This window comes from Encephalitozoon hellem, chromosome XI (assembly GCF_000277815.2).
Source record: "Encephalitozoon hellem ATCC 50504 chromosome XI, complete sequence".
NCBI lineage: Eukaryota > Fungi > Microsporidia > Unikaryonidae > Encephalitozoon > Encephalitozoon hellem.
The window spans coordinates 75,304-98,297 of NC_018480.1; the positions used below are offsets into that span (position 1 = coordinate 75,304).

Genomic DNA, 22,994 nt, shown 5'->3' on the forward strand with positions numbered 1-22,994 from the left:
GCCTTAAGAACCATTCAATAAGTTTAAGATTCCTAAGCGTCTTTTAATTCTTGGTATGATGGTTGACATCAACAATGTAGTTCTTCCCGAGCAGTCCATTAAGCCCTGCCCCTATTGCGTCCATCTCAGATCTACTGAAGGATGTCCTTCTTTCAAGAAGAACGTTCACAACCATGTCATTAACTCCACGCACGTCTGTCCTTGTTCCTGTAAGTAGAAATGGAAAGCAGGCATTTGCTAGCCATGTCTTTTCAATCGTGGACCTGGATGCAGGCCTTCCGTCTTCGTGGGATTCAATTTCAAAGTTTCTAATGAAAATTATATAATAGTCATGGAACTGCTGCTTAGCTGCCTTCATAATATTGGTGTAATTCATCTGCACCCCAGGCAGAATGCTCTTTGGAACCTTAACAGCCATAACTTTCTCTCCGTTGTCGCATATTATTATCTGAATGGCTATCTTGCCGAACATCTCAGATGGGGCAGAGATATCCTTTGCATGCTTCCTGATTATCTCCGAAATATTCACTTCAGCCTCAGTTTGCGTGCTCATAGACAAAGGGTCAAATTTTTTCACTTTTTTGAGGAGAGCCTAACGGCCCTTCTTGAAGGATATCGATGAAAACTTATAAACAAACAGTCTCCTTTATTCATTGTTGAAAACAACAACTCTGCGCAACGCCTCTTCAAACTTCTCGTAGTTGATGTTCTCAGTGATTATAGAGCCTCCTCCACTGGGATTGACATAGTGGTGCAGGATTCTTTGCTGCGACTTGTTCTGCTCAGTAATACAGAATTGCGGCGTTGGGAGCCTTTCCTCACATAGTGTCCTAGCCATCTCTTCGCTATCCCTTAGTATGCTCTTGAGGAACTCATACTCAGGCTGTTCGTGATACCCTTCTCTGACCCACTGTGCAAAATACTCTCCTTTCCATACTACAACATTGTGGAACGTGTCCAGCACAAGGATTACATCCGGCTCCAAAGACTTGCTGTCCACCTCAACTGCCTTAACCCCGCCTTGGTAGTGGTACGAAACAAGAGTGGGCTTGATGAGCTTCAATGCATCTGACACCTTCTGGTTGTACAGAAGCGTCAAGTAATATGCAGTCTCGTCAGGTGAATTGTTTCCTGTTTGGACCAGAAGGCTTCTTCGGAAAAAGAACATATAGTTTGGATAGTATGCCATGGAGTCGGGAAGAACTAGTGACGAAGGCTCTCCTTTATCATATCTAGCAAACGCCTTAGTAAATCTTATGAGATTCTTATCGATCATCCTTTCGCAATCCTTTATCTCCTCATACTTCTTTAGAAGAAGGAACCTTGCCTGGAAAACTGCAACAGCTTCCTGGTCAAACCCACATATCACGTCTTCTCTCGAGTCCGTAAATAGCCTGGCAAAGGTCGTCACCCTCACCAGAAGTTTCTTGTCACTCCTTTGGTACTGTGTAATCAACTGAACATATCCAAAATCACCATGCTTTGCCTCGGGCTTTTTGTCAAAGAGAATCGAGATGTTGGTCGACGGAAACACAGACCCCATCCTCCAGCATCCACCAGAAGACTTTCCCTGCCCAATAATCCCTTTGTACTCAAGGTTCTTGCTTGTTTTCACCTGCATCTTTACATTGAATCCTTGTGCCAGATGCCCTTCTTTGCTTCTATTAAGTATCTTGTTACAGGACGAAATGTAAATATCTCTATCAAAGTCCTGCGCCATTATTAGCATTCCTCCAGTCATTGCAGTTAGCCTCTCCATGTGACATATCCCTACATCAACTATAGTCGCCGCAAGAATGTCAAGGCTGTGCCCAACACTATTCATCCTCTCGCCTAGGCTCGTATAGAACTTCCTTGCAGGGCCTGCATACATCGGGTCGTTCTCTTCAAGATGGTCGTTTCTCCCTTTTTCCTTAAACTTTATTGGTGTCGTCGTTCCAGGCCCAAATGTGCAAGGTCCTTGAGTAAATAGAAGATACTTCACAGCTGTGTCAGGAAAGTTTGTTTCCAGTAAAGCAAAGGCTAGAGATACTGCGGAGCCCGTACACCTTACAGGCTTGTATGCTGTGAGAACAGGAAAGGGATCCTTCTCAAGATTCTCAGCCACATCATACAAAAAATCATAGCATTCGCTCTTCTTCTTCAAAAACCTGCCTACAATCTGTGACTCAGACTTCGCAGTTGTATTCAGAGACTTCAGAACCTCCGCATTATACTCCTTCTTCCCAGAAAACAAATGTGTTTTCCGCGGTAATGTTGTGCTAAGCTCCAGAAGCTCAATGTTTGTCCCATACTTAATAAACCCGACTAATGCATCGTCAGGAATCCCTTCTAACACCGCCTTGAGCGCATCCTTCAGAAGAATGTGTCTCTGATCATCAAACGTACATATGTCAACAATAAGGAAAAACACAGTAGGAAAAACGCTCTCCCTGCTCAGCACATACTCGACTGTCGAGCTCTGCGGAAGTAATTCCGGCAGAAGGTTGTCAGGTGTGATCCCTCGCGCATGGCTTGGCAAGGTTGTGTTGCTATTACATATCACACAGTTCCAGGTTTGCCTCCCAAAGTCGATGTTGCAGTGAGGATTCAGGACTCCATTGCAGCTCATACAATATATAGGCTCGCATTCGAGAATGTTTGTTTCCTGATGGATGTTGTACAAACATGCCAGGGGGACCTTTGCGGTGGCATCACCTTTGGAAGGCCACACATTCCAGGTGAGACGAACACCATCACTCTCCTCTATGTTTCTGATCTCCTCCTCCATAAGGGCTAATAAAAATTTCCGTAAACAACCAAAACTCAATATCTAGGCATGGATTTATCATAGCTTCGAAATCCTTAAGGTAAGCATAGATGAACATTAAGAAACCCGTCTCTTCACCATTCAAACCCCTCATCGGATTATCTTGTACATGTTCGCCCCCTTTTTGATAATCAATCCATTGTGGTTGAGTGCATCCACAAACTCATTGACAGGCTTGCTTGAATCAAAGGATGCTACTAGTTTACACAGCTCCTCTCTGCTGATCAGGTATTCCCCCCTCCCATTGGCATACTCTCTAAGCACCTGAGAAAAGTCTCGGCTCTTCTTGCTTCTGGGCATCTTTTCTCCGGGAATAAACGTCCTCTTGTACAGCTCAATACAGAAGTCTGCATCTGCCTTTGTTGCTATGCTTCGGAGATCAACCTTTGCCTTTGCTTCAGTCAACCTAACCAAAGACTCCAGATCCCTTGTCGAAACCCCTCGCCTCTTTCTCATAGACATGTACCATTCTCTTATGGTCTCCTTTGCCGACCTGTTCAGAACAGGAAACACATTTGCTCGGGCATATGAAATGTACTTTCTTATTATCTCCACGGGATATGTGCACCCAGAACACCTTATATTCTCAATAAATTCGTCCCTCCTAATGGCCTCTATGACATCATTAAATCCATTCCTTATCCCTGGAGATGATGTCTGCCTTTTCTTCAGAACCTGCCCAGATATCATGTAGCTTTCCTTCTCAGACAGATCGTCTAAAAGAAGGAAAACAAGATCGAATCTTGACAGAAGCCCTGGATCAAACCTTATGTTCTCTTCCATCGTCTTGGTCTTGTCAAAGTGCCCGCTCCTTGGGTTGGTTGCCGCTATCACAGTGGATCTTGTTGGGACATTGCAAATAACCCCTCCCTTCGCTATGCTTACCCTTTGGTCCTCCATAGCTTCAAACAAGGCTGCATGATCATCTATCTTATCAAACTCATCCAAGCAGCATATCCCATTGTCTGCCACCACAAGTGCCCCCGCATCAGCCATATATTCTCCAGAAACAGGATCGTGTGTTAAGGACACAGTCAATCCTGCCGTGGTGGTGAAGTTCCCACTCACATAACTACTCTTCGGAAGAATCCCACATGTGCTGAGAAGAAGCCTGCTCTTTCCAAGCCCCGGGTCCCCAACAATCAGAACATGTGTCTCAGATCTAATCCCATGTTGTCCAGCACTTTTCCTTGTTCCTCCAAACAAGGAGAGTACTAGTCCTATCTTTATTAGCTCATTTCCGTACACAGAGGAATAAAGTGAATGGACAAGCGAAGCCAGTGTGTTTTCTGATTTCGCTATCCTTCTAAACTCATCAAAGTCCTTGCTCTGATATTCAAGGTTTTCTACAAAGAAGTTCTTGTTCTTGATGATCTTCAGATTATTTATATGAACCGTCAGCCTGTAGAGATTGTCGCTTTCCAGCTCAACCCCGAGTACCCCGACAATCTGCACAATGTCTCCAGGGGCCAATGTCCCTACAAACTCGTCGTAAAGAATACAGTCTACAGATCTTGGAATCCCGCTTCCATCCTCTCCAGTTCCCCCATAGAGCTCCTGTATCTTTATTTCTTGGATGTCCTTACACTCCATTTCATGATGATTTCGTATGAGGACAAAGCTTCTTGAGCTGCAAGATCCTTTGCATACCCCTGGAGGCCTGTACACATTGTTCTTAACATCCACACACGCCACATCTCCACATTTCGTGCATTCAAAGAACATTTTGGTGCTGACAACCCTTCTGAATCCTACTCTACAGACAGTTCCCGTCATAAAGACAAGCTTCCCTAGATTGGCTCTGTCAACGTCCCCAAAGTTTCCTTCGTTGTGCTGCGTCTTAACCCTAGTGCTTATCCTTATCGATAGGTGCCCGTTGTCATACAGATGCTCGGAAATGGCGCATGACACACACAGGAGCAAGTTTCCTGCATTTGTGTCCAGCAACTTCTTCTCAACAAGGTTTTCGAGGTGCTCCTTCGATATATGGTAGGTTCTGGACTCCAGAATGCTATCCAGACTATCTCCATCCAATTCATTTTTTAGCCGCTTCTTTATTTCAAGTATTGCCTGCACAAGCTCGTTGAATGCAGTAAACTCCTCCTCTGGAAAGTACATGCTCCATGTTTCTATATGCATCCCTTCTGTTCCAGGTCCTATTTAAATATCCCCAGACGAGAAGAATGAAAAGGACGTCTTTTTGTGATATCTAGGGCATGAGGAGTAACTGCCCTTCTATGTGTAGGACAAAATCACCAATTTTTTCTCCCCTGCAAAATGCCTCAAAACGACTTTGTGGAAAGGCATATAAAGAAGTATGGGAGGCGTCTGGACTACGAGATAAAGAAGTATAAGAAGGAAAGAAGAGAGGAGAAACTGGTGTCAAAGAAGGCAAGCAAGCTCTTTGGAATAAAGGCAAAGCTGTTTGCTAAGAAACAGCGCGCTGCAAAGATCCAACTGAAGAGGGACATGAAGGTGAAGGAATCTAGCAAAAAGAATATAGAGGTTAATGTTGAAAGCAACCCACTTCCGCACTTCTTGCTTGACAGAGAGATGGAGGAAAAGGCCAGAGACATCAACAACAAGATCAAGCAACAAAGGCAGGAGAAGGGATCGAAGTACTCTGTCCCCTTGCCTAAGATCCACCCTCTTCCGGAGAAAGAGGTGTTTGGGGTTGTTGTGAGTGGAAAGCGCAAATCTAAGCACTGGAAGAGAATGGTTACCAAGCCTTGCTTTGTTGGAAGCGACTTTACTAGGAAACCTCCAAAGTACGAGAGGTTCATAAGGCCTATGGCAATGAGGTTCAAGACTGCACATGTAAGCCATCCGGAATTGAGTTCGACATTCAACCTCAAGATAATAGGGCTGAAGAAGAATCCCCACTCGGAGGTCTACACCGGCCTTGGGATATTAAGCAAAGGAACTATTATAGAAGTGGATGTTAGTCCCCTTGGGCTTGTCAACGGGTCTGGCAAGATCATATGGGGAAAGTATGCCCAAATAACAAACAACCCGGAAAACGATGGGTGTGTGAATGCCGTTCTTCTGGTATAAATGAGAGACAGATTTGCTTAAATAAACCATGTTTTGCAGGTCTGCCATATTGGGAATCAGGAAGACAGAAACATCCTAACATACTACTAGATTAACTAAACCAATTTAGCTTTTTATTCTTCGTGATTCTTTTCATTCATCAGGATCGTTGATGCCCTGTTCCGTAATTGCAAACACTGCTTCCGACTCCGGGAGACAGGGAGAATCATATATTTTGCATATTCTTGTTTCTCCCCTTCCTTTCCTTAGGTAAAGCCTTGTTGTGCTTGCATGTGCCATGATATTCCCTCCTATTGGCTTCTTGATATCTCCAGCAAACATCCCAACAGCCCCATCCACATTAGAAACAACCTGGTTGGTGATAATAACAGCAACACGGAATGTTTCTGCAAGGTTTACAAGGCTACGGAGATATTTCGCCAAATGCAGCTGCCTAGCTCCAAGCTCTCCCCTTCCGCTAAAGTCCGTCCTGTATAAGGCTGTTGCAGAATCAATTATAAGAACTGAGTACTTTGACTCAGACATCATTGCAGATGCCTTGATCAGAAGTTGTGACTGGTGGTCTGAATTGTACGCACGAGCATATGATATGTTATCCATAACCTCATTCGGGTCTAGCCCAAACCTCTCTGCTATTGGGACCAATCTTTCAGATCGGAATGTTCCCTCAGTGTCTATGTACATGGCCTTTCCTCCTCCCCCACCTTGCTCAGGAGGCAGCTGGCATGTCACCGCAACCGTATGGCATAGCTGTGTCTTTCCCGTTCGGAACTCTCCAAATATCTCTGTTATGCTTCCTGATTCAAACCCACCATTCAGCAGCTTATCCACCTCCGAAGATCCAGTAGTTAGATAGACAAGCTCTGACCTTCTCTGGTGGTATGCAGACGCGGTTGTAAATCCCATTGGAACCAGCTTGGCTGCCTCCTTGATAAGCTTGTCCACCTTGATGTCCGAAAATCCTTTTATCGAAAGAAGCTGCCTCTTCGGTGCAAATGCCAAAGACTCAACCGTTGTAAACCCAGCTTCTATCAACTTTGCTATATCCACAGCCAATATCCCACCATTCTTCAGCTCAGATATCGAAATACTCTCTGAATGATACTCTGTGTCTTGATACTGATATTCCTCACTCATGGGCAAATTTTTTCTCTTTGCTTTATGCCTCTCTCCTCTATTTTCTTTGTGCATTTCTGTCTTCACCTGTGAGATGTAAAAACATCTATTGCACAGGCCCCATGAAGGAAGAAGAGTTCAATGAGCTCAAGCAGAATCTAGATAACTATACCCCACTTCTTCCAGAGTCGGTGACAGATTACTTCATGGAAAAGGCCGGTGTGGCCACTTCCGATCAGAATGTTAAGAAGCTTGTTTCCCTGTTAGCTCATAAGTTTGTGACAGACATCGCCGTGTCTTCTTTTCAGTATCATAGAATAAACCAGAAGGCCGCGCAGAAAGACAAAAGGTTTGCAAAGGAGAAGAAGCCCACATTCCAGCTCGTAGACCTTGAAAAAGCTCTTGAGGAGGTGGGCATAAGCATATCAAGGCCTCACTACTACATGTAAGGCACCAGAAACATAAACATCTTGAAGATTAGTCTTTATTGTTCGCTAGTATTTCAACATTTTTGTTCCTTGGCCTTGGCTCCAAGAAGTAGAACTTCTTCAGAGACTTCACTACCTCAACATCACTTCCGTCCGTTCCTTTCTTTTTAGGGTCTCCGTCTTCAAAAGCCCTTCTTAAATCCTTCCAAGAAATTTCATCCACGTTTCCGTCATTTATAAATGATATCTTTTTCAAAATATCTACAATTCTAGACTGTGCCATTCCATTAGTCATCCTGACTAGATCACCTATCCTATTTGTTATCTCCCTATTACAGTCCCCGAGATACTCCTCCAGGATCTCCAGCCTTTCCTCATCACTCGGTAATGAAAACTCATAAACACCAGAAAACCTACGCTTGAAAGCATCATCAAGGACATCATACAGATTGGTAGCTCCAAAGAGAAACACATTGCTGCTTATCTTGTCGCATGCCCCGCCAATCGTATTGAGGAACTCCGTCTGCGCCTTTAGTGTATAGTCTTGAGACTTGTCCGATCTTTTGGAAAAGAATACATCTACCTCATCAATAAATACAAATGTGGCCCAGTATCTTCCGTCGTTCGCACTTTGAAATAGCTCCCGGATGTTCTTCTCAGTCTCTCCAACGTACTTGTTGTTCAACGACGATGGCGTTACAAACGTTATTCTGGTGAGCGAATCCATCTGCCTTGCTCTGATGAGCTTTTCGTTGTGGTCCATCCTTTCAAACTCCTCCTCTCCCATCTCGTTCCTCATCTTCAAGAATTTGATATTCAAATCAACAAGATATATTAGCTTTTTCATGAAGAGAGTTTTACCAGTCCCAGGAGGCCCGTGGAACAGGAAGTTTCTCTGCGTCGTCTCTATGTTCTTGTGGAGGTCCTTTTCCGGCACAGTCTTCAAAAGATTAACTATCTTAGTCACCTGTGAAATCACTTGTATCATCAGGTCCTCCTTTCCAAAATAGGAAACATTCTCAAATTCAGATCCATCTCTGAAGGATGGCTTGTCTCTATCTTCAGACTTCTGCTCTCCTCCCTTTGGAACTTGAGAGTGTCTACCGTCAGTGGCAAATATCATTTTGTACATCACATATGCAATTATAAGAACAACTATTATAAGATAGAAAACATCTCTTAGCTTCGGCGTATTGGGTTGTGTCTTCGATGCTTTGGTCTTTTTCTGCTTCATCCCGTAGTCTTTCAAGATCCTCCTGTATATCAGTGCACCAAGAATGTCGTTGTTGATGTTTCTTCTGTTTCCCTCCGGATTATTTCCCTTTGTTCTTTTCTGTACCTCCTCGTATTCTTCTTCGTCGCTTTCGGTCTTCTTTTCCACTTTGTAACACTTAGATGCTTCTATATCCCTCATAGGCTTCTGATTCTATGGGTGTCCCAAAAAGATTTCAAGAATCAGTGTCTAGGGGAAATATCTTGATTCCCGTGGATATTGCTTTTTCCGGTTTCTGATAGGCCATCCACCTTTCAACATATCAAGCTTTCAGATAGGATATAGAGCAACAGGCTTCTCCTTTCCCACTCCTTTGGAAGCCTTTTTAACACGAGCCAAAGGAGTAAGGATGAATTATCTCGGCAAAAAATCCAGGGAGTTGGATTCTGTATGTGTGCCTACCTTCAAGGTGTTGGGGGAATGCACCGAATTCTATCAAAGAATCAAGTTTCTCTTGCAGAGCTCAGAATCTGTATACATGGCATCATTATTTTTTGGACAGGGCGATGAGATGGAGGATATTCTTGACATCCTTGAGGAAAGAAAAAGAAGAGGACTCACAACAGTTATATTCATCGATAAGAACAGGGGCGCTGCGGGCCACGGGCTTGAATTCATAAGGAAAAGGAACCTTGAGTCAATCTTCCACCTTGTTGATCTTTCCACCTCAAGCCTGCTTCCTGCTAAGCTTAACGAGCTACTCAGGGTCTTTCATACAAAGGCACTGGTCTTTGATGATCTGACCATACTATCTGGGGCAAACATGGACACATCATATATGGTGAGCAGAGTAGATAGGTAAGTGAAGTATTTTAATTTTAAGATATCTCGAAATCCAGAGCAAGGAACTGACAGACATGATTAAAGCAAAGGTCTTTGGCATCAAGCCCCCCTCAGATGCTAGGCATACTCCGTCCAAAGACCTTCCTGTGTATGTGGGGATGTTTAAGGAGCAGGAGGAACCATCTGTAGTTCAATCATTTTTACAAGACTTTGGCGAGATACATATTTCTACAGGGTATTTGAACTTCCCAAAAAACTACTTGAGGATGTTTAGGAACAGGAGTATATCTTTGTATGCAGCATGTCCAGATGAAAACTGCTTCAACTCGTTTGGAGTCATGGATAGATTCATAGGCCCAATCTACTCATATAGCTTCTACAGGACTCTTGAATGTATCCCGACTCTCTCCATTCATGAGTTTAGAAGGAACGGATACTCATTCCATCTGAAAGGTAAGTGTAGATATTAATTTTAGGGCTTTGGGGATTCAAAGATGGAATGGCTGCAACGATCGTGGGCTCGTCTAACTTCAACAGGAGAAGTACAGAAAGAGATGACGAAACAAATTATTTGATAATTACATCAGACCCAGGGCATATCCAGAAGCTAAGAAAGGAGGTGGAGTATCTTAGGGCCAGTTCAGTTCCGAGATCTCTCAAGGAACTTAGATGGAAGACATACAGATTGATTGTGGTTCTGTTTTTTTTCATCTTCAACAGGTTTCTCTGAATGGCATGTTGCATATCTAATAAAGCAAGATCTACTTTTCAGGCTTCTGTTGTCTACTAAACACATGGTTTGCCCCTTTAAGCAGATCTTCCTGTGTCACCTCCACGCAGTATCTTGCATACTCCTTCTCAGTCTTACACAAGCTATGGTAGAGAATATACTTTGGATGCTGTCTCGAAATGCAGCTGGTATTGTGAATAAAGCACTTTGTGTCATTGAATATAGATGTGTATGATCCCCCGGAAAGCTTTGCAACATTCATAAAGTATCCTGCACAGAACGACAGCACAACCTTGCTCTCATCAGATCGGCATGGCCCCTTGAACATTGAGCACAGCTGTTTCTTTATCTTCACAACCTGAAGCATGTTCCTGACGTTCAGAAACCACTTCTTCAAGTACCACACCTTAAACCCTGTCTTCTCCCATCTTCTATATATTCCAAGAAACGAAAAGTGATCTCCCCTCTTATCAGAATGAATGGTCTTCGCATAAAGGAACGCTTTGTACAACTGGCTATGCCGAGGAATGTCCTGCCACACATTGCCCACGCTCAGCATTGCTGATATGATCGAAACATCGTCAAGACAACCAAGCTCCTCAGACACAATCAATGAGATGGCCATCTCGGGTTCCAAGGGAATCTTGGATGCCCTCACCCCAATCGGTGTTATCCTTCCATTTCCCTCTATAGCTCGAAGATAATATAGTAGCTCCAATGCTTTCTTCAGATTCGAGACTGCAGGCCTGTCTATAAAATCGAAGTTCATAATATCATCTAGCCCAATCGACTTCAGTTCCAGCACAGCCTTTGCAAGGTTACAGCAGAATATCTCAGGCACTGTGTTGTCGTTCATCTTTTGATACTCTTCTTTCGAGTATATTCGGAACACCTTTCCCTTCTGCGTCCTCCCTGCTCTTCCAGCCCTCTGCTTGGCTTGTGACTTCGATATCCACCCAACCTCCAATATGTCCATCCCAAAAGATGCAGAGTATCTCATCTGTTTCGACCTCCCGCAATCCACCACATACTTTATTCCCTCAATTGTTATCGAGGTCTCTGCAATGTTTGTTGCAAGAACAATCTTCCTCTTCTCCGTCTTCTTGAATACAGCCTCCTGCTCCTCAGGAGAAAGAGTGCTGTACAAGCAGCACACTTCAACATCCCTTCCCAGCTCCTCTGTAAGGAGTGCATGCCCTCCATTTATTTCCTCTTTTCCAGTTAGAAACACCAGTATGTCTCCACTCTCCTCCGTCCGGTGTATCTGAATAGCAGTCTTCACAGCTTCACCCAAGTAGTCCACAACTTCAGACTTCTTCAAGAAAAATATCTCCAATGGGAACATCTTGTGCTGGATCTCAACCGTTTGGCACTTGAAGAACGAAATAAACTTCTCGGAGTTTAGCGTTGCACTCATTATGATCACACGGACATCATTTCTCTTCACTAGAATCTGCTTCAGATATCCCAGAAGAATATCTATGTTGATGCTTCTTTCATGTGCTTCGTCCACAATTATAACATCATACTTATTAAGATACTTGTCTCCATTTATCTCTCTTATCAGAATCCCATCAGTGGCATACTTGAGCCTGGTCCTCCCACTCGATCTATCATCAAACCTCACAGAATATCCAACCACCTCCCCCAGCCTCACATTCATGTCTCGAGCAACTTTCTTTGCGATGCTCATAGCCGCGATCCTTCTGGGCTGTGTGCAGACTATCCTTTTGTATCTCTTGAGCAGATACTTTGGGATCTTCGTCGTCTTCCCACACCCAGTGTTCCCCTCAATCAGTAGAACTTGGCTCTTCTCAAGCTTGTCAAAGATCTCGCTCATCTTGTCCTCGACAGTCTCCTCTTCCGAGATGCACTTCTCTCCCTCCATATCTTCCAGCAGACCAGCTATTTCTTCCCTCGCTAGAAACTCATCTTTCTCTCTAGCATCTCCAAAGAGCTCAGAAGGAATCTTACGGTTGATGAGGATATCCATTTCAGTCCCTTCAGACTCAGTCTTTCTTTTCATAAGGAAGGGGTCCTCACTCATTCTATTGTGGCCCATATAATTTTTTTGAAAAACACCCCCCGCTTGCCTAGCTGATAGTACGAGTCTTTTGCCTTTTACTGAAGACTCCCATGGCTAGGCATAACAGCCCACAGCAATTTTTGGAATGCTGATCACTTCAGCGTTATTGTCATAAAATCTGCATCCATCCCCTAGCATAAGTAAAAAAAGAACTTCCTTTTAATTCTTCATTCTTTTCTTTTGCCTGTTTGCATAGTCTTGGTAGTTGGATATTATCCTGTTAACTATGTGCTCTGCAGAGAGATAGTTGAACCTGTTTTCAGCATAGCTATGCTCCACCATCTCTTTGATTTTGTCGTATCTCGACAAGTCCTTTGTATCAAAAGAGGGCCCTACGACATTGATTCCATGCTTTTCGACAAACTCACCCCCAACCAAATAGGGCGAAACCACAACCTCATCCACATACCTGCATGACATCAGTGTAAGCATCCTCTCCTTAGTGCTCAGAACCGGATAGTTCCTGGTGTACTCCTTCGTAGTCTCATCATCATGTATCCCAACAATCAGGTAGTCCCCCATCTCTCTTGCTATTCTCAAGGACACAACATGGCCCGCATGGAACAAATCGAAGTTTCCGTCCACAAACACAATCCTTCCTTTCTTCTCCCTCTTCATCGAACTCATAAATAGGTTAATCAATTCGTCATGGTACTTAGAGTTTTTGTTGCACTCTCCATTTTCTACATCTATGCAAGATCCTCTACTTTTTAGCATCATCCTTCCAACAGTTTCTGTCGTTGAAATCCCAATAGTCCTTTCAACCTCCCTGAACATCCCCGTCTTTCTAACCTGGAAGTAAGAGTCTTGCCCATTAGAGTCAAGTATTATGTCATTTCCGTGTGCTACTACATTCACCCCATACTCCTTAATCATATCCATCTGCGTGACAAACGGCGCGTCCCTCACAATCTCGTCCACATATCTGCATCCTTGGACAACCTCATACCTCTCATCGTCCTCCATCACAGGCAATCCCTTTTCTTGGTTTATGCTGAGAGATGAATGGACCCCTGCTATGAGATAATCTCCCAGTGCCTTTGACTGTCTTAAGGCATTTGCATGTCCGTAATGAAACATGTCAAAGCATCCGTCTGCCCAAACCTTTCGGATCTCGTGGGATGCCATTTGTTTGGGAGAGAACCTACTTAATTATAAAGAAATTAAAATGTTTTAAATTAAAAAACAGGATGAGTGCCTGAGAGTAAGCCTCATTCAGTTGGGTAGAACCATACCTAACAGCATTATTCTATCTCAATGATGAAAGATGTCACTTAAGACCGCCCTTTCGGCATCATCCGAGGACTTTCCATAGAGCCCACTAGGTGCTCCAACGCTGTTCTTCAGACACCCATGGGCATTCCAAAATTCTTTTAAAAATAAAAAGTTTTTCCACTTGGGGAGTAATCCCAAAAAGTACGATTGGAAGATTGGTTTATTTTGACCTTTGGCAAGATGCAGATACCAGTCCTGTTATCAGTGGATGGGGCTGGTTGGGCCTTGCAATAAACTCAGGGTGGAACTGCACTCCAACAAAGAACTTGTGTGTCGAAAGCTCAAAGATCTTCGTGGCCTTTCCCCCGTTGCTGAACCCAACAAACTTCAGCCCGTGCGCCCTCAGATCCTTCACCTTCTCCCACACAACCTCAAACCGGTGTCTATGCCTCTCCCGGATAGTCTCCTTCCCTCCATACAGACTCTTCACAAGCCCGTCACTGAGCTCAATCATGCTTCCGCCAACACGCAGCTTCTTATCAACCACCCCGTTCTCGTCGCTGATAAACCTCACAACAAGATCCTTCCCGTTAGCCTCAAACTCCTCGGAAAACGCATCCTTCATCCCAAGCACATTCCTGCACATCTCAATCACACACAGCTGGTATCCAAGACAGATCCCAAGAAGTGGAATATCCCGCTCCCTTGCATACCGTATCGCCTTGATCTTCCCCTCAATCCCACGTGCACCAAACCCTCCAGGTATGATGATCCCGTCGCACCGAGACAGGCCAGACTCGTCGTACTCCTCGGCATTCACCCACTCTATCTCAACATCAACCCCCACACGGGCACCAGAAAACTTCAGTCCATGCACAAGAGACGTGTAGCTATCAAACTGCGGCCCATACTTCCCAACTATCCCAATCCTTACACTCCTCCCGTGCTTCACACAGAGACGCCCAAACATCTCAAGAACTCCCCGGTCGATCTTCTTATCGCAGAGCCCGAGAACCCTGTACAGAGAGTCCACAATCCCACGGGACTCAAGAAAAGAAGGCACAGCATACACAGAGTCCAGGTTCGGAAGCCCTATCACATTCGAAAGCGCAACCCAGCAGTTCTTCGATATCTTCCGGCGCGTCTCCTCAGACGCCTCCCTCACTCCTCTGCACACAATGATGTCGTGGCTCAGCCCAAACATCCTGAAGTTCCTGCACCCCATCTGGATGCTCTTTGTCTTCTGCTCCCCACTTTCCAGCTCGGTGAGGTAGTCCACAGACACAAATGCACAGTTGTCCCGCCCGACGTCATGCTGGAACTTTGCAAGTGCATCCGTGTATATCGAGGACTCGTACTCGCCCACCGTTCCCCCGAGCTCGATGATCACGACGTCTGGGACTGCAGTGTGGCCATCCTCGAAGGACTCCACGGGTGTCTCACCAACAACTTTGATTCTTCGGATCACATCATCTATCACATGAGGATTGATCTGTAGGGTCTTTCCAAAAAAGTTTCCTTCTTTTTCACTTTTTATTATATCATGTAACAGCCTTCCTCCAGATACACTGTTAATAACAGAAAGCTTTACCATACTGAATCTTTCGTAATTTCCAAAGTCCATGTCGCATTCGTGTCCGTCATCAAGAACATAGACCTCCCCATGCTCAGAAGGCGCAAGCATTCTTGCATTGTAGTTGAGATATGGATCTATCTTTATATGGGTCACAGTGTGCCCCCTTGACTTGAGCAGTGCCCCGATACTGCTACTGACCACACCCTTCCCAGCACCGGAAATAACGCCTCCAGAGATAAAAACATACTTCATTTTAGGGTGCTGATTTTATCTCTTAAATATTTTTCTGTTATTCATCGTTTATATTAATATTGTCAAAGATAAACGTTTTAACGGCATCGGTATATTGCCACCTGTCATCCCAAAGTAGATTCTTACTGAATTTAAATATTAAATATTAAATTCAATGAAACCCTCCCACAATGAAGAAGTTAATAACAAGTGCCTTGCCGTATGTGAACAACCAGCCACACCTTGGGAATGTCATAGGAAGTGTCCTCAGTGGGGATGTGTATAGCAGGTATTGCAAGAAGAAAGGAGAGACGGTGGTGTACATATCTGGGACAGACGAGTACGGGACTGCCATCGAGATGGAGGCTATTTCACGGGGCAAGACTCCTGCTGAGGTTTGCGAGGAGAATAGGAAGCTTCACAAGCAGATTTACGACTGGTTCAACATCGATTTTGATTATTTTGGATTTACATCTATACCTGGACACACGGAGGTTGTGCAAGATCTTTTTATGAAGATGTACAACAACGGGCATTTTACCGAGCAAGAAGTTGAGCAGCTTTACTGCAAATCTTGCGAGATATTCCTTGCAGACAGGTATGTTGTTGGAAAGTGCAGGTTTTGTGGGGATCTAAAGGCAAGAGGAGATCAGTGTGATGCTTGTGGACACACGTACAACTCTCTCGAGCTTCTATCTCCGGAGTGCTCTGTATGCAAGTCCATGCCGATTGTGAAATCAACCACCCACCTGTTTTTTGATCTGGAGGCATTTAGGCCGGAGCTGGAGAAGCTGTACAAGACGAATGGACATCTGTGGAGTCAGAATGCACAGAACATATTCAACCAGTGGATTTCGATGGAGTTTCATCCAAGATGCATGACAAGGGATCTGAAGTTCAAATGGGGGGTTTCTGTTCCGCTGAAGAAGTTTGAGGAAAAGGTCTTTTATGTCTGGTTTGATGCACCGATAGGATATCTGACCTTTTTAAAGGCGCTTGTGGGAGAAGACTTCGATGAATGGTGCAGGGAGTCTGAGCTTGTACAGTTTATGGGAAAGGACAATGTGCCATTCCACACTGTGATATTCCCGGCGATGCTTTGTGCAACTGGAGAGAAGTACCCACTGATCAAAAGGTTATCTGCCACCGAGTACCTCATGTTTGAGAACCAGAAGTTCTCAAAGAGCAGAAGGCACGGGATATTTGGGCTGGATCTTGTTGATGGGAGTCTTGGGAGGTCATGCATATGGAGGTATTACCTGCTGAAGATACGCCCTGAGTCAACCAAGGATTCAAACTTCACTTTCCACGACTTCCAGCAGTCTGTAACGGCGGATCTTATTAACAACCTTGGGAACTTTGTGAATCGAGTGCTGAAGTACATAAAGTCTAGGTGTAACTCAAGGATATCGCTGCTTGAGCTTAATGACAAGGATAAGAAGTGTGTTGAAGAGGTAAATGAGCTATATTGCAAGTATATAAAGAAGATGGACGAGATAAAGCTCAGGGAGGGGCTCCAGGTAGCAATGGATATTTCCAGGCGTGGAAACGAGTATATTCAAGAAGGGATCCGAAGCGAGGACAGGAAAGGCCATTTCTTCTGCCTTGGATTCAGCATTGTTGGGCTCCTTGGCACTCTTCTATACCCCTTTATGCCTCTTGCCTCGTTGGAAATACTGAAGATGTGTAATCTTGAGGAGACAAGGCTTCCAGACCATATGAATATAATTGACGGGCACACTATAGGAAATGAGATCTATCCTCTGTTTAAGAACTTTACGGCCGAACAGCTTGAGGAGATGAGGAAATACGAAGCCCCCAGCGTATAGGTAGATTCTGAATAAATATTTGTTGGTATTTGTCATTAGTCTTTGTATCCTTGTGATGGAGGAAAAAAGCTCAAGGAGATCTGTAAGGAGGAAGATGTCTGTATGGGATGAGGACGATGCTGTGGATAGGAGGAATGTGAGCAAATGGGAGATAACTCCGAGGACAGCAACGCAGTCAAAAAGGTTGAAGTGGGATCAGACGCCTCTAGGATATATCAGAGTGGAGGATGATTTGTGGAGCGGGACCAGAATGAGCTCTGGATCGGTCTGGGACAAGGAGGCGCTGGAAGGAGAGGGGGGTGCTGAGTATTCTGAGATGACGTTGAGGGAAATAAATATGTGCTTGCCGGCGAAAGGATATAAAAGGTATGATCTTCGTTATGCTTCTGGAGGTGAGGAGCTGAATGTGAAGGATTTGCCTGAGATTTCTGCCGAGGAGAAGGACTTCTTTATGCCATTGCTTGAGGCCAAAGATGGAGACGAGGCCGATGTATACAAAGGGATATTGCTGATAAAGAACGGAAATAAGAAGATGAGCATGCACGGGTTTAAGATCCTCAAGAAGAAGGATGTGAACGCTGTACTGGAAAAGGTACTTCTCATGGCGATGAGCTTAGAGCTTAGCGATAAAGACAAAGAAAAGGTAATTGGCCTGCTCCGGTTTCTCCTGAGCGATGCTGATATGAGTGAGGTGAAGTACATGAAGGAGGTACTGCTTGTGGTGGGGTCATATTCTTACTTTCCTTCTCTCAGAAGGATGTGCATGCCTGTGCTTGCTCTGATTTACAGATGTGGGTTTGAGCATTCTATCCAGGCCATTGAAGAGTGCTTTACAAGCAAGGAGCCTTATGTGAGAGAAGTGAGTGGAAATGTTGTGGGAACATTTATATGCCATTTTGATACGCCGAGAATCCATGGTCTTTTGTCATCCTTAGCTAGAAGTAAGAGCGACGAGGCACGAAAGACTTGCATAAGGTGCATTATAGGGATTTGCGAGTTTGCAGGTGGAGACATTGCATCTTATCTGGAGCCTGTGCTAGACATACTCAGTAGGCTCGTTACGGACAGAAACAGGTTTATAAGGATGGATGCAGCCAATGCAATGTCTTACATATTCAAGCTCATCAGTCCGCTCAAGACACTGCAAATGGATGGGATTTTCGATATTCTCAGGAAGGAGGTATCAAGGTCCGGGGGCATCGAGTTTAGCTCTCTACTGAAGGCGATGTCTTGCCTGTGCCATGGAAGGAAAGAGCATTCTGAGGAGGTTTTTAATCTGCTAAAAGAATCGAACGAAAGAGGAACATCATCACTCAAGGTGTTTGAAAGGGTCTGTGATACGATTAGCATCGAAGATTCCTGGAAGTATTTTGACCAAATGTCTGGCATCTTCTTTTCCTCAAAAGGAAGAGAGAATGCAAGCCTGGTTGTTAGTATTTGCACAAAGATAGGCGGTGACGCCAGAGTTGCTAAAAGGATCCTGGAGCACTACACCGATCCTTTGAACGCAGGATTGATCTCAAGAATATTCAGTAGAATTCCGAAGATGAGATTTGGGAAGGAAGAGGTGGAGATGTATTATCGAAGCATATGTAACGCCATTCCCCATGATGGGGCGACAGCCAGCCTTGTGCTTCTGCTTGTTTCCAAGGAGTTTTTACAGCAGAGGCATGTGTCTATGGTTGCATCGGAGTCGTTCAAGCTTCTAAAGGACCCTTCACTGGATACCAGGATCAGGGGACTTAAAGCAATAGGAGGCCTTGCAAAGATCCTAAATGCGAAGGAGCTGTCATACTATGGAAACCTTCTTATGGAGAACATAACAGGAAGCGATCAGGAGACGCTGCCGTTTGTCCTTAAAGCGATATGTAGTGTATACAACAGCCACCAGTTTAGGCCGGCATACGAGATTGTCCCAAGCATCCTCCCGATCCTGAAGTCTAAAGAGCAGAAGGCTGTTGCATCTGGAGTGATGCTTCTCCATACGATATGCATGAATTCCCCTGAGGAGTGCCAAAAGATTAGTATGAAGGAATGGATGAGAATATCTTATGAGTTGGTTGATTCTCTAGCATCCTGGAATAAAGAGATTAGAAAGAATGCCACTGAGTCTTTAGGGTGTATCTCCCGGATAGTTGGCCCCCAGGAAATACTAGATATCCTGATAGATAACCTTGAGTCAGAAGACAAGAACCAAAGAGCAGGATCCTCACTTGGCATTTCTATTGTGGGAGAGTACAACGGGCTATTCTCTATTCTCCCAACCCTTGTGACTGACTACAAGACTCCTAGTCCTCTTGTGCAGCAAGGGATACTCAAGACCATGTGCCACTTTTTCCAAAGAGAGTACCAAGTGCCCTCGACGTATGTATACTCGATGCTCCCTATGATTGAAGATGCGATGATGGACGAAGACCCGCTGTACCGGAACCTTGGTATAAGCCTTGTCAGACACATAGTTCTAAACCATCCTCCATCAACCACAGACATCGAGCTAGTCATCCATTTGCTCAATTTGGTCTGGGCAAATATCCTTGACCCTGTTCCGGTGATACTGCAATCCTTCGATGAATGCATGGAATCCTTTGCCACCATCCTCTCATCTCAAGTTATGTATGGATATGTGCAGCAAGGCCTTTTTCACCCCTCAAGAAGAGTTAGAGAAAGGTATTCCACTGTTTTAGAGATAATGGAGCACTTCGACAGCACCACTCTTTCACAGTGTTTTCTTGTAGAGGAAGAATTCCTCAATATTCCAAAATAAACCTTAACAAACGATTTCTTCATTGTCTTTATTCAGGGCTGTAATGGAACGGCTCGATCGCCTTACTATTCACATGGCATGCCTTTGAGCGAACAAGCTTCCTAAATATCCGAAGTGTATTTCTTTCTCTAGAAATGGAGGTGCCAATCTTCTCGTTGTACTCGTTTTCAGTATATCCGAAAGGCAGCTCTGCCAGAAACCTCTTATCTACCTCCAGTGCCTTTTCGTTGATAATGATGTGTGATCTATTGAAGTCCTTTCTGTTAGAGTACTTTATTCCCTCCACAATGTTTCTTATGGTATTACTCTTTGTCTTGACCACCTCCAGCCCCGGGCCAGCCCACTCTCCCCATCCAGGAAGAACAACCTCCTCAACTCTTGGTGCTTCCTCATTCACAACCTCCTCTTTTTCTTTTGCAAAAGCCTTTTCTTGCTCCTCAATGTCATCTTTGAATGCAAGCCTAACCAGTCTCTCCTGCTCATTCTCTCCTCTGTTCTCATCTCCCCCAAAACTAAGTATAGGCGTGTCTTCCTCTACCTCCTCTACCTCTTTCAGAAGCACATCTGGGATAAGTGGTCGAGCCCTGTCTTGCTGCACCCCTTGGTTTTCTTGCATATTCTCCTCCAGCACCTCCTTGTTCTTAAGCTTGTTCTGTCTTCGTATCCTCCTGTATGTCTTGCTTTTTATTCTCTTTATTCTTCTCATCTTCTTGTCAAACTCGTACTTGAAGTTTTTCTCGAAAAGCACAGCTCCAGTCTCCTTTGCCTTCTCCCTCTGAAGAATCTTGTCCATCATCTTCTCCAGACTCGTAGACGGAACAACCTCATAGAAGTCCTCTACCACCTTCTTGCTTTTCTTCTTAGTTTGCTTGGCCGCATCGAAGACCTCTTCTCTTATAGCTGCATACACAGAGTCCTTGTTCTCCTCAAGCTCTGTAAGATCTATTTTATCTCCCTCCTCAAACTTGACAAGATCTGCAACAGAAATCTTGTTAACTGCCATGGGCTTCCAAGCCAGTGTCCAGATCAATTTTCGGTGAGAATCCAATCCCAGGCATTTAATGGAATACTACAGCTTAGACGACATCCTGCTCGATGAGCAGAGGATACCGGTCATATTCAAGCACAGAATACAGAACTTTGGATTTCTTGGGTCTAGAACAAAGGTTGTTCCAGAAAACAAAAAGGTAGATGCTCCATACTTTCTGGTTGGCTTTCTCTTGAGAAACGGCCACTGCGAGCTGGACAAGGAGTTCCCAGATGAGGCTCTACTGTATGACATCAGGGCAAAGCCCTCTGCAGTTGACCTGAGGTCTGTGTGTCCCTACTTCTTCTATTTGTATTCCATCCTGCTTCGAGAGAAGGCCTTCTTGTCTGAGTTCTTCTACGAAAGAGTGGGAGACTACTCCTCTCTAGTTCTCAAGAGAGAATTCTCTGAAGACGATGTGTGGAAGCTTGACATGATAGAAAGAGGCCTTATAGTGTGCAGCAGAAGAATGTTCCAGAGATTTTACTCCTTTTTTGTCACTGGGAATGGCAAGATGGTTAGGTGAACTGCGCCCACTCGCCTTCCTTGCAATAAAATATTTTGAAAATATTTGGCCATGATGAAATACGAGTGCAGGCTTCACTTCAGAAAGTATCCTAGGGAAGGAGAGATCGTCATGGGGAGGGTTGTGTCTATAGGGGGAGATGGGCTAACACTGAACCTACTGGAGTATGGGGACCTTGAGGGGCTTGTGCTCCTTGGCGAGCTGTCTAAGAGGAGGGTGAAGAGCATACAGCAGGTGACAAAAGTTGGGAACATCGAGATATGCAATGTTCTGAAGGTTGACGAGGAGAGGGGGTACATAGATCTAAGTATGTCCAAAGTTACTGAGAATGAGAAGGCCGAGTGTAGGGAGACCAGTGCAAAGAACAAGCTTGCGTACCATATTATGCTTAAGGCTGCGAAAAGACTGAAAATGGAGGTATCGGATCTGTATGAAAAGATGGGATATGATAAGGAGGAGGAGTTTGGATCTTTGTACTACTTCTTTGCAAGGGTTAAGGACAACGGGGATATAATGGACGATGATGAGATTGGATTGACGATCAAGAACCTGATAAGAGAGCAATTCCAGGCATCCACATACAAAGTCCGTGCAGACATTGATGTGATGTGCTCATCAAAAGGAGGGATAGACTCTATAAAGAAAGCCTTTGCTGAGGCTTTGAAGCTTGATCCAAGACTCGAGTTCTGCTTGATTAAGACACCCACATACTCTGTGACACGTGTATCTGGCAACAAGGATAAGGCTTACGAGGTCGTACGGGAGGCGTGCAACATCCTGATCTCAAATATTCAGAAGGAGGGAGGGACTGCCACTGTAATAAGCCAGCCGAAGCTGTATGGGGAGAAGTCGAGATACAACCTATTGAACTTTGAGGAGAATGAAGTGTCTTCTTCCGAATAAAGTTTTATCCTTATGGGCTATTGCATAAAGGGCCTTCTGGCCACCCCTCTATGGACAGGAAGTTCATGGCGAGTGGAGTATTTCAGTTCCTGGACGAGGTGTGCGAGCAGCGAGGGCCCTTGTTTAGATATGGAAATCTTGTAGGTAAGGGAGAACTAGCTTTCAACGAAGCATTGATAGAAAATGAGGCTGACGTTCGTAATGCCCTCAATAAGGTTAGGAAGGGAGACCATTCGCGGAGCAGTCTGATGGATTGGTAAGAGTACTTAGTTTACTAGAAATGATATCTATACTTGGATTACATAAGCGCTTCCCTGATTTTGTTCAATGTATCACCTCCATCCATTTCAAGGAAAACACAAGTGAACCGGCCTGGAATGGAAGACTTCCTTCTAACAAAAATGTACTTGACACCTCTGTCTTCGCAGAGTGCGGGTAGGTGTGTGATTAAATCCATAGGTGTTGTATCTGCTGTCAAGACCAGCAGGCCTTTTGATCCCTCCAGAATGCGCTTCTGGCATTTCTTAATTCCTGTGGACAGCGTGCTTCTTTCTGCCTGCTCAGATATTAGCTTGGCTATCACCTCTTCGGCGGGCTCTGAGGCCAGTGGACTTGCTATTGGGATCATCTTGGGCAAAATTTTG

General features: G+C 44.6%; 18 protein-coding genes and 2 non-coding genes across 20 annotated transcripts; 9 read left to right on the forward strand and 11 right to left on the reverse strand.

Annotated features, from left to right (window-relative positions):
• Positions 1-43: 43 nt before the first annotated feature.
• Positions 44-553, reverse strand: EHEL_110660 (uncharacterized protein; the record flags this gene model as incomplete). The annotated part of the gene is made up of 1 exon (XM_003888272.1): positions 44-553. The coding sequence occupies one exon, from the start codon at positions 551-553 to the stop codon at positions 44-46; it is 510 nt and encodes a 169-aa protein (XP_003888321.1).
• A 93-nt stretch (positions 554-646) lies between these two features.
• On the reverse strand, positions 647-2,770 carry EHEL_110670 (Sec23-like protein transport protein; the record flags this gene model as incomplete). Its single annotated transcript, XM_003888273.1, has 1 exon — positions 647-2,770. One exon carries the CDS (start codon positions 2,768-2,770, stop codon positions 647-649), a length of 2,124 nt encoding a protein of 707 aa, XP_003888322.1.
• A 129-nt stretch (positions 2,771-2,899) lies between these two features.
• On the reverse strand, positions 2,900-4,948 carry EHEL_110680 (minichromosome maintenance protein; the record flags this gene model as incomplete). The annotated part of the gene is made up of 1 exon (XM_003888274.1): positions 2,900-4,948. The coding sequence occupies one exon, from the start codon at positions 4,946-4,948 to the stop codon at positions 2,900-2,902; it is 2,049 nt and encodes a 682-aa protein (XP_003888323.1).
• Positions 4,949-5,086: 138 nt separating this feature from the next.
• On the forward strand, positions 5,087-5,863 carry EHEL_110690 (putative 40S ribosomal protein S8; the record flags this gene model as incomplete). Its single annotated transcript, XM_003888275.1, has 1 exon — positions 5,087-5,863. The coding sequence occupies one exon, from the start codon at positions 5,087-5,089 to the stop codon at positions 5,861-5,863; it is 777 nt and encodes a 258-aa protein (XP_003888324.1).
• A 132-nt stretch (positions 5,864-5,995) lies between these two features.
• On the reverse strand, positions 5,996-7,000 carry EHEL_110700 (DNA repair protein Rad51; the record flags this gene model as incomplete). Its single annotated transcript, XM_003888276.1, has 1 exon — positions 5,996-7,000. The coding sequence occupies one exon, from the start codon at positions 6,998-7,000 to the stop codon at positions 5,996-5,998; it is 1,005 nt and encodes a 334-aa protein (XP_003888325.1).
• Positions 7,001-7,101: 101 nt separating this feature from the next.
• On the forward strand, positions 7,102-7,428 carry EHEL_110710 (transcription initiation factor TFIID subunit TAF10; the record flags this gene model as incomplete). Its single annotated transcript, XM_003888277.1, has 1 exon — positions 7,102-7,428. One exon carries the CDS (start codon positions 7,102-7,104, stop codon positions 7,426-7,428), a length of 327 nt encoding a protein of 108 aa, XP_003888326.1.
• A 28-nt stretch (positions 7,429-7,456) lies between these two features.
• On the reverse strand, positions 7,457-8,821 carry EHEL_110720 (AAA family ATPase; the record flags this gene model as incomplete). Its single annotated transcript, XM_003888278.1, has 1 exon — positions 7,457-8,821. The coding sequence occupies one exon, from the start codon at positions 8,819-8,821 to the stop codon at positions 7,457-7,459; it is 1,365 nt and encodes a 454-aa protein (XP_003888327.1).
• A 208-nt stretch (positions 8,822-9,029) lies between these two features.
• Positions 9,030-10,193, forward strand: EHEL_110730 (uncharacterized protein; the record flags this gene model as incomplete). Its single annotated transcript, XM_003888279.1, has 3 exons — positions 9,030-9,478; positions 9,504-9,916; positions 9,940-10,193. The coding sequence occupies 3 exons, from the start codon at positions 9,030-9,032 to the stop codon at positions 10,191-10,193; spliced, it is 1,116 nt and encodes a 371-aa protein (XP_003888328.1).
• A 31-nt stretch (positions 10,194-10,224) lies between these two features.
• On the reverse strand, positions 10,225-12,219 carry EHEL_110740 (HrpA-like helicase; the record flags this gene model as incomplete). Its single annotated transcript, XM_003888280.1, has 1 exon — positions 10,225-12,219. The coding sequence occupies one exon, from the start codon at positions 12,217-12,219 to the stop codon at positions 10,225-10,227; it is 1,995 nt and encodes a 664-aa protein (XP_003888329.1).
• Positions 12,220-12,278: 59 nt separating this feature from the next.
• Positions 12,279-12,383, forward strand: EHEL_110745. Its single transcript, XR_009467993.1, has one exon. It is a non-coding gene; the product is annotated as a U5 spliceosomal RNA (small nucleolar RNA).
• A 55-nt stretch (positions 12,384-12,438) lies between these two features.
• EHEL_110750 (putative ethanolamine-phosphate cytidylytransferase) lies at positions 12,439-13,407 on the reverse strand (the record flags this gene model as incomplete). Its single annotated transcript, XM_003888281.1, has 1 exon — positions 12,439-13,407. The coding sequence occupies one exon, from the start codon at positions 13,405-13,407 to the stop codon at positions 12,439-12,441; it is 969 nt and encodes a 322-aa protein (XP_003888330.1).
• A 64-nt stretch (positions 13,408-13,471) lies between these two features.
• Positions 13,472-13,633, reverse strand: EHEL_110755. The gene has a single exon (XR_009467994.1).
• Positions 13,634-13,714: 81 nt separating this feature from the next.
• EHEL_110760 (CTP synthetase) lies at positions 13,715-15,322 on the reverse strand (the record flags this gene model as incomplete). The annotated part of the gene is made up of 1 exon (XM_003888282.1): positions 13,715-15,322. The coding sequence occupies one exon, from the start codon at positions 15,320-15,322 to the stop codon at positions 13,715-13,717; it is 1,608 nt and encodes a 535-aa protein (XP_003888331.1).
• A 170-nt stretch (positions 15,323-15,492) lies between these two features.
• Positions 15,493-17,130, forward strand: EHEL_110770 (methionyl-tRNA synthetase; the record flags this gene model as incomplete). Its single annotated transcript, XM_003888283.1, has 1 exon — positions 15,493-17,130. One exon carries the CDS (start codon positions 15,493-15,495, stop codon positions 17,128-17,130), a length of 1,638 nt encoding a protein of 545 aa, XP_003888332.1.
• A 55-nt stretch (positions 17,131-17,185) lies between these two features.
• Positions 17,186-19,894, forward strand: EHEL_110780 (U2 snRNP spliceosome subunit; the record flags this gene model as incomplete). The annotated part of the gene is made up of 1 exon (XM_003888284.1): positions 17,186-19,894. One exon carries the CDS (start codon positions 17,186-17,188, stop codon positions 19,892-19,894), a length of 2,709 nt encoding a protein of 902 aa, XP_003888333.1.
• A 28-nt stretch (positions 19,895-19,922) lies between these two features.
• On the reverse strand, positions 19,923-20,897 carry EHEL_110790 (uncharacterized protein; the record flags this gene model as incomplete). Its single annotated transcript, XM_003888285.1, has 1 exon — positions 19,923-20,897. One exon carries the CDS (start codon positions 20,895-20,897, stop codon positions 19,923-19,925), a length of 975 nt encoding a protein of 324 aa, XP_003888334.1.
• Positions 20,898-20,955: 58 nt separating this feature from the next.
• Positions 20,956-21,447, forward strand: EHEL_110800 (uncharacterized protein; the record flags this gene model as incomplete). The annotated part of the gene is made up of 1 exon (XM_003888286.1): positions 20,956-21,447. The coding sequence occupies one exon, from the start codon at positions 20,956-20,958 to the stop codon at positions 21,445-21,447; it is 492 nt and encodes a 163-aa protein (XP_003888335.1).
• Positions 21,448-21,498: 51 nt separating this feature from the next.
• On the forward strand, positions 21,499-22,350 carry EHEL_110810 (translation initiation factor 2 subunit alpha; the record flags this gene model as incomplete). Its single annotated transcript, XM_003888287.1, has 1 exon — positions 21,499-22,350. The coding sequence occupies one exon, from the start codon at positions 21,499-21,501 to the stop codon at positions 22,348-22,350; it is 852 nt and encodes a 283-aa protein (XP_003888336.1).
• Positions 22,351-22,400: 50 nt separating this feature from the next.
• On the forward strand, positions 22,401-22,610 carry EHEL_110815 (uncharacterized protein; the record flags this gene model as incomplete). The annotated part of the gene is made up of 1 exon (XM_059743552.1): positions 22,401-22,610. One exon carries the CDS (start codon positions 22,401-22,403, stop codon positions 22,608-22,610), a length of 210 nt encoding a protein of 69 aa, XP_059599535.1.
• Positions 22,611-22,648: 38 nt separating this feature from the next.
• EHEL_110820 (HS6-type ribosomal protein) lies at positions 22,649-22,978 on the reverse strand (the record flags this gene model as incomplete). Its single annotated transcript, XM_003888288.1, has 1 exon — positions 22,649-22,978. One exon carries the CDS (start codon positions 22,976-22,978, stop codon positions 22,649-22,651), a length of 330 nt encoding a protein of 109 aa, XP_003888337.1.
• Positions 22,979-22,994: the final 16 nt, after the last annotated feature.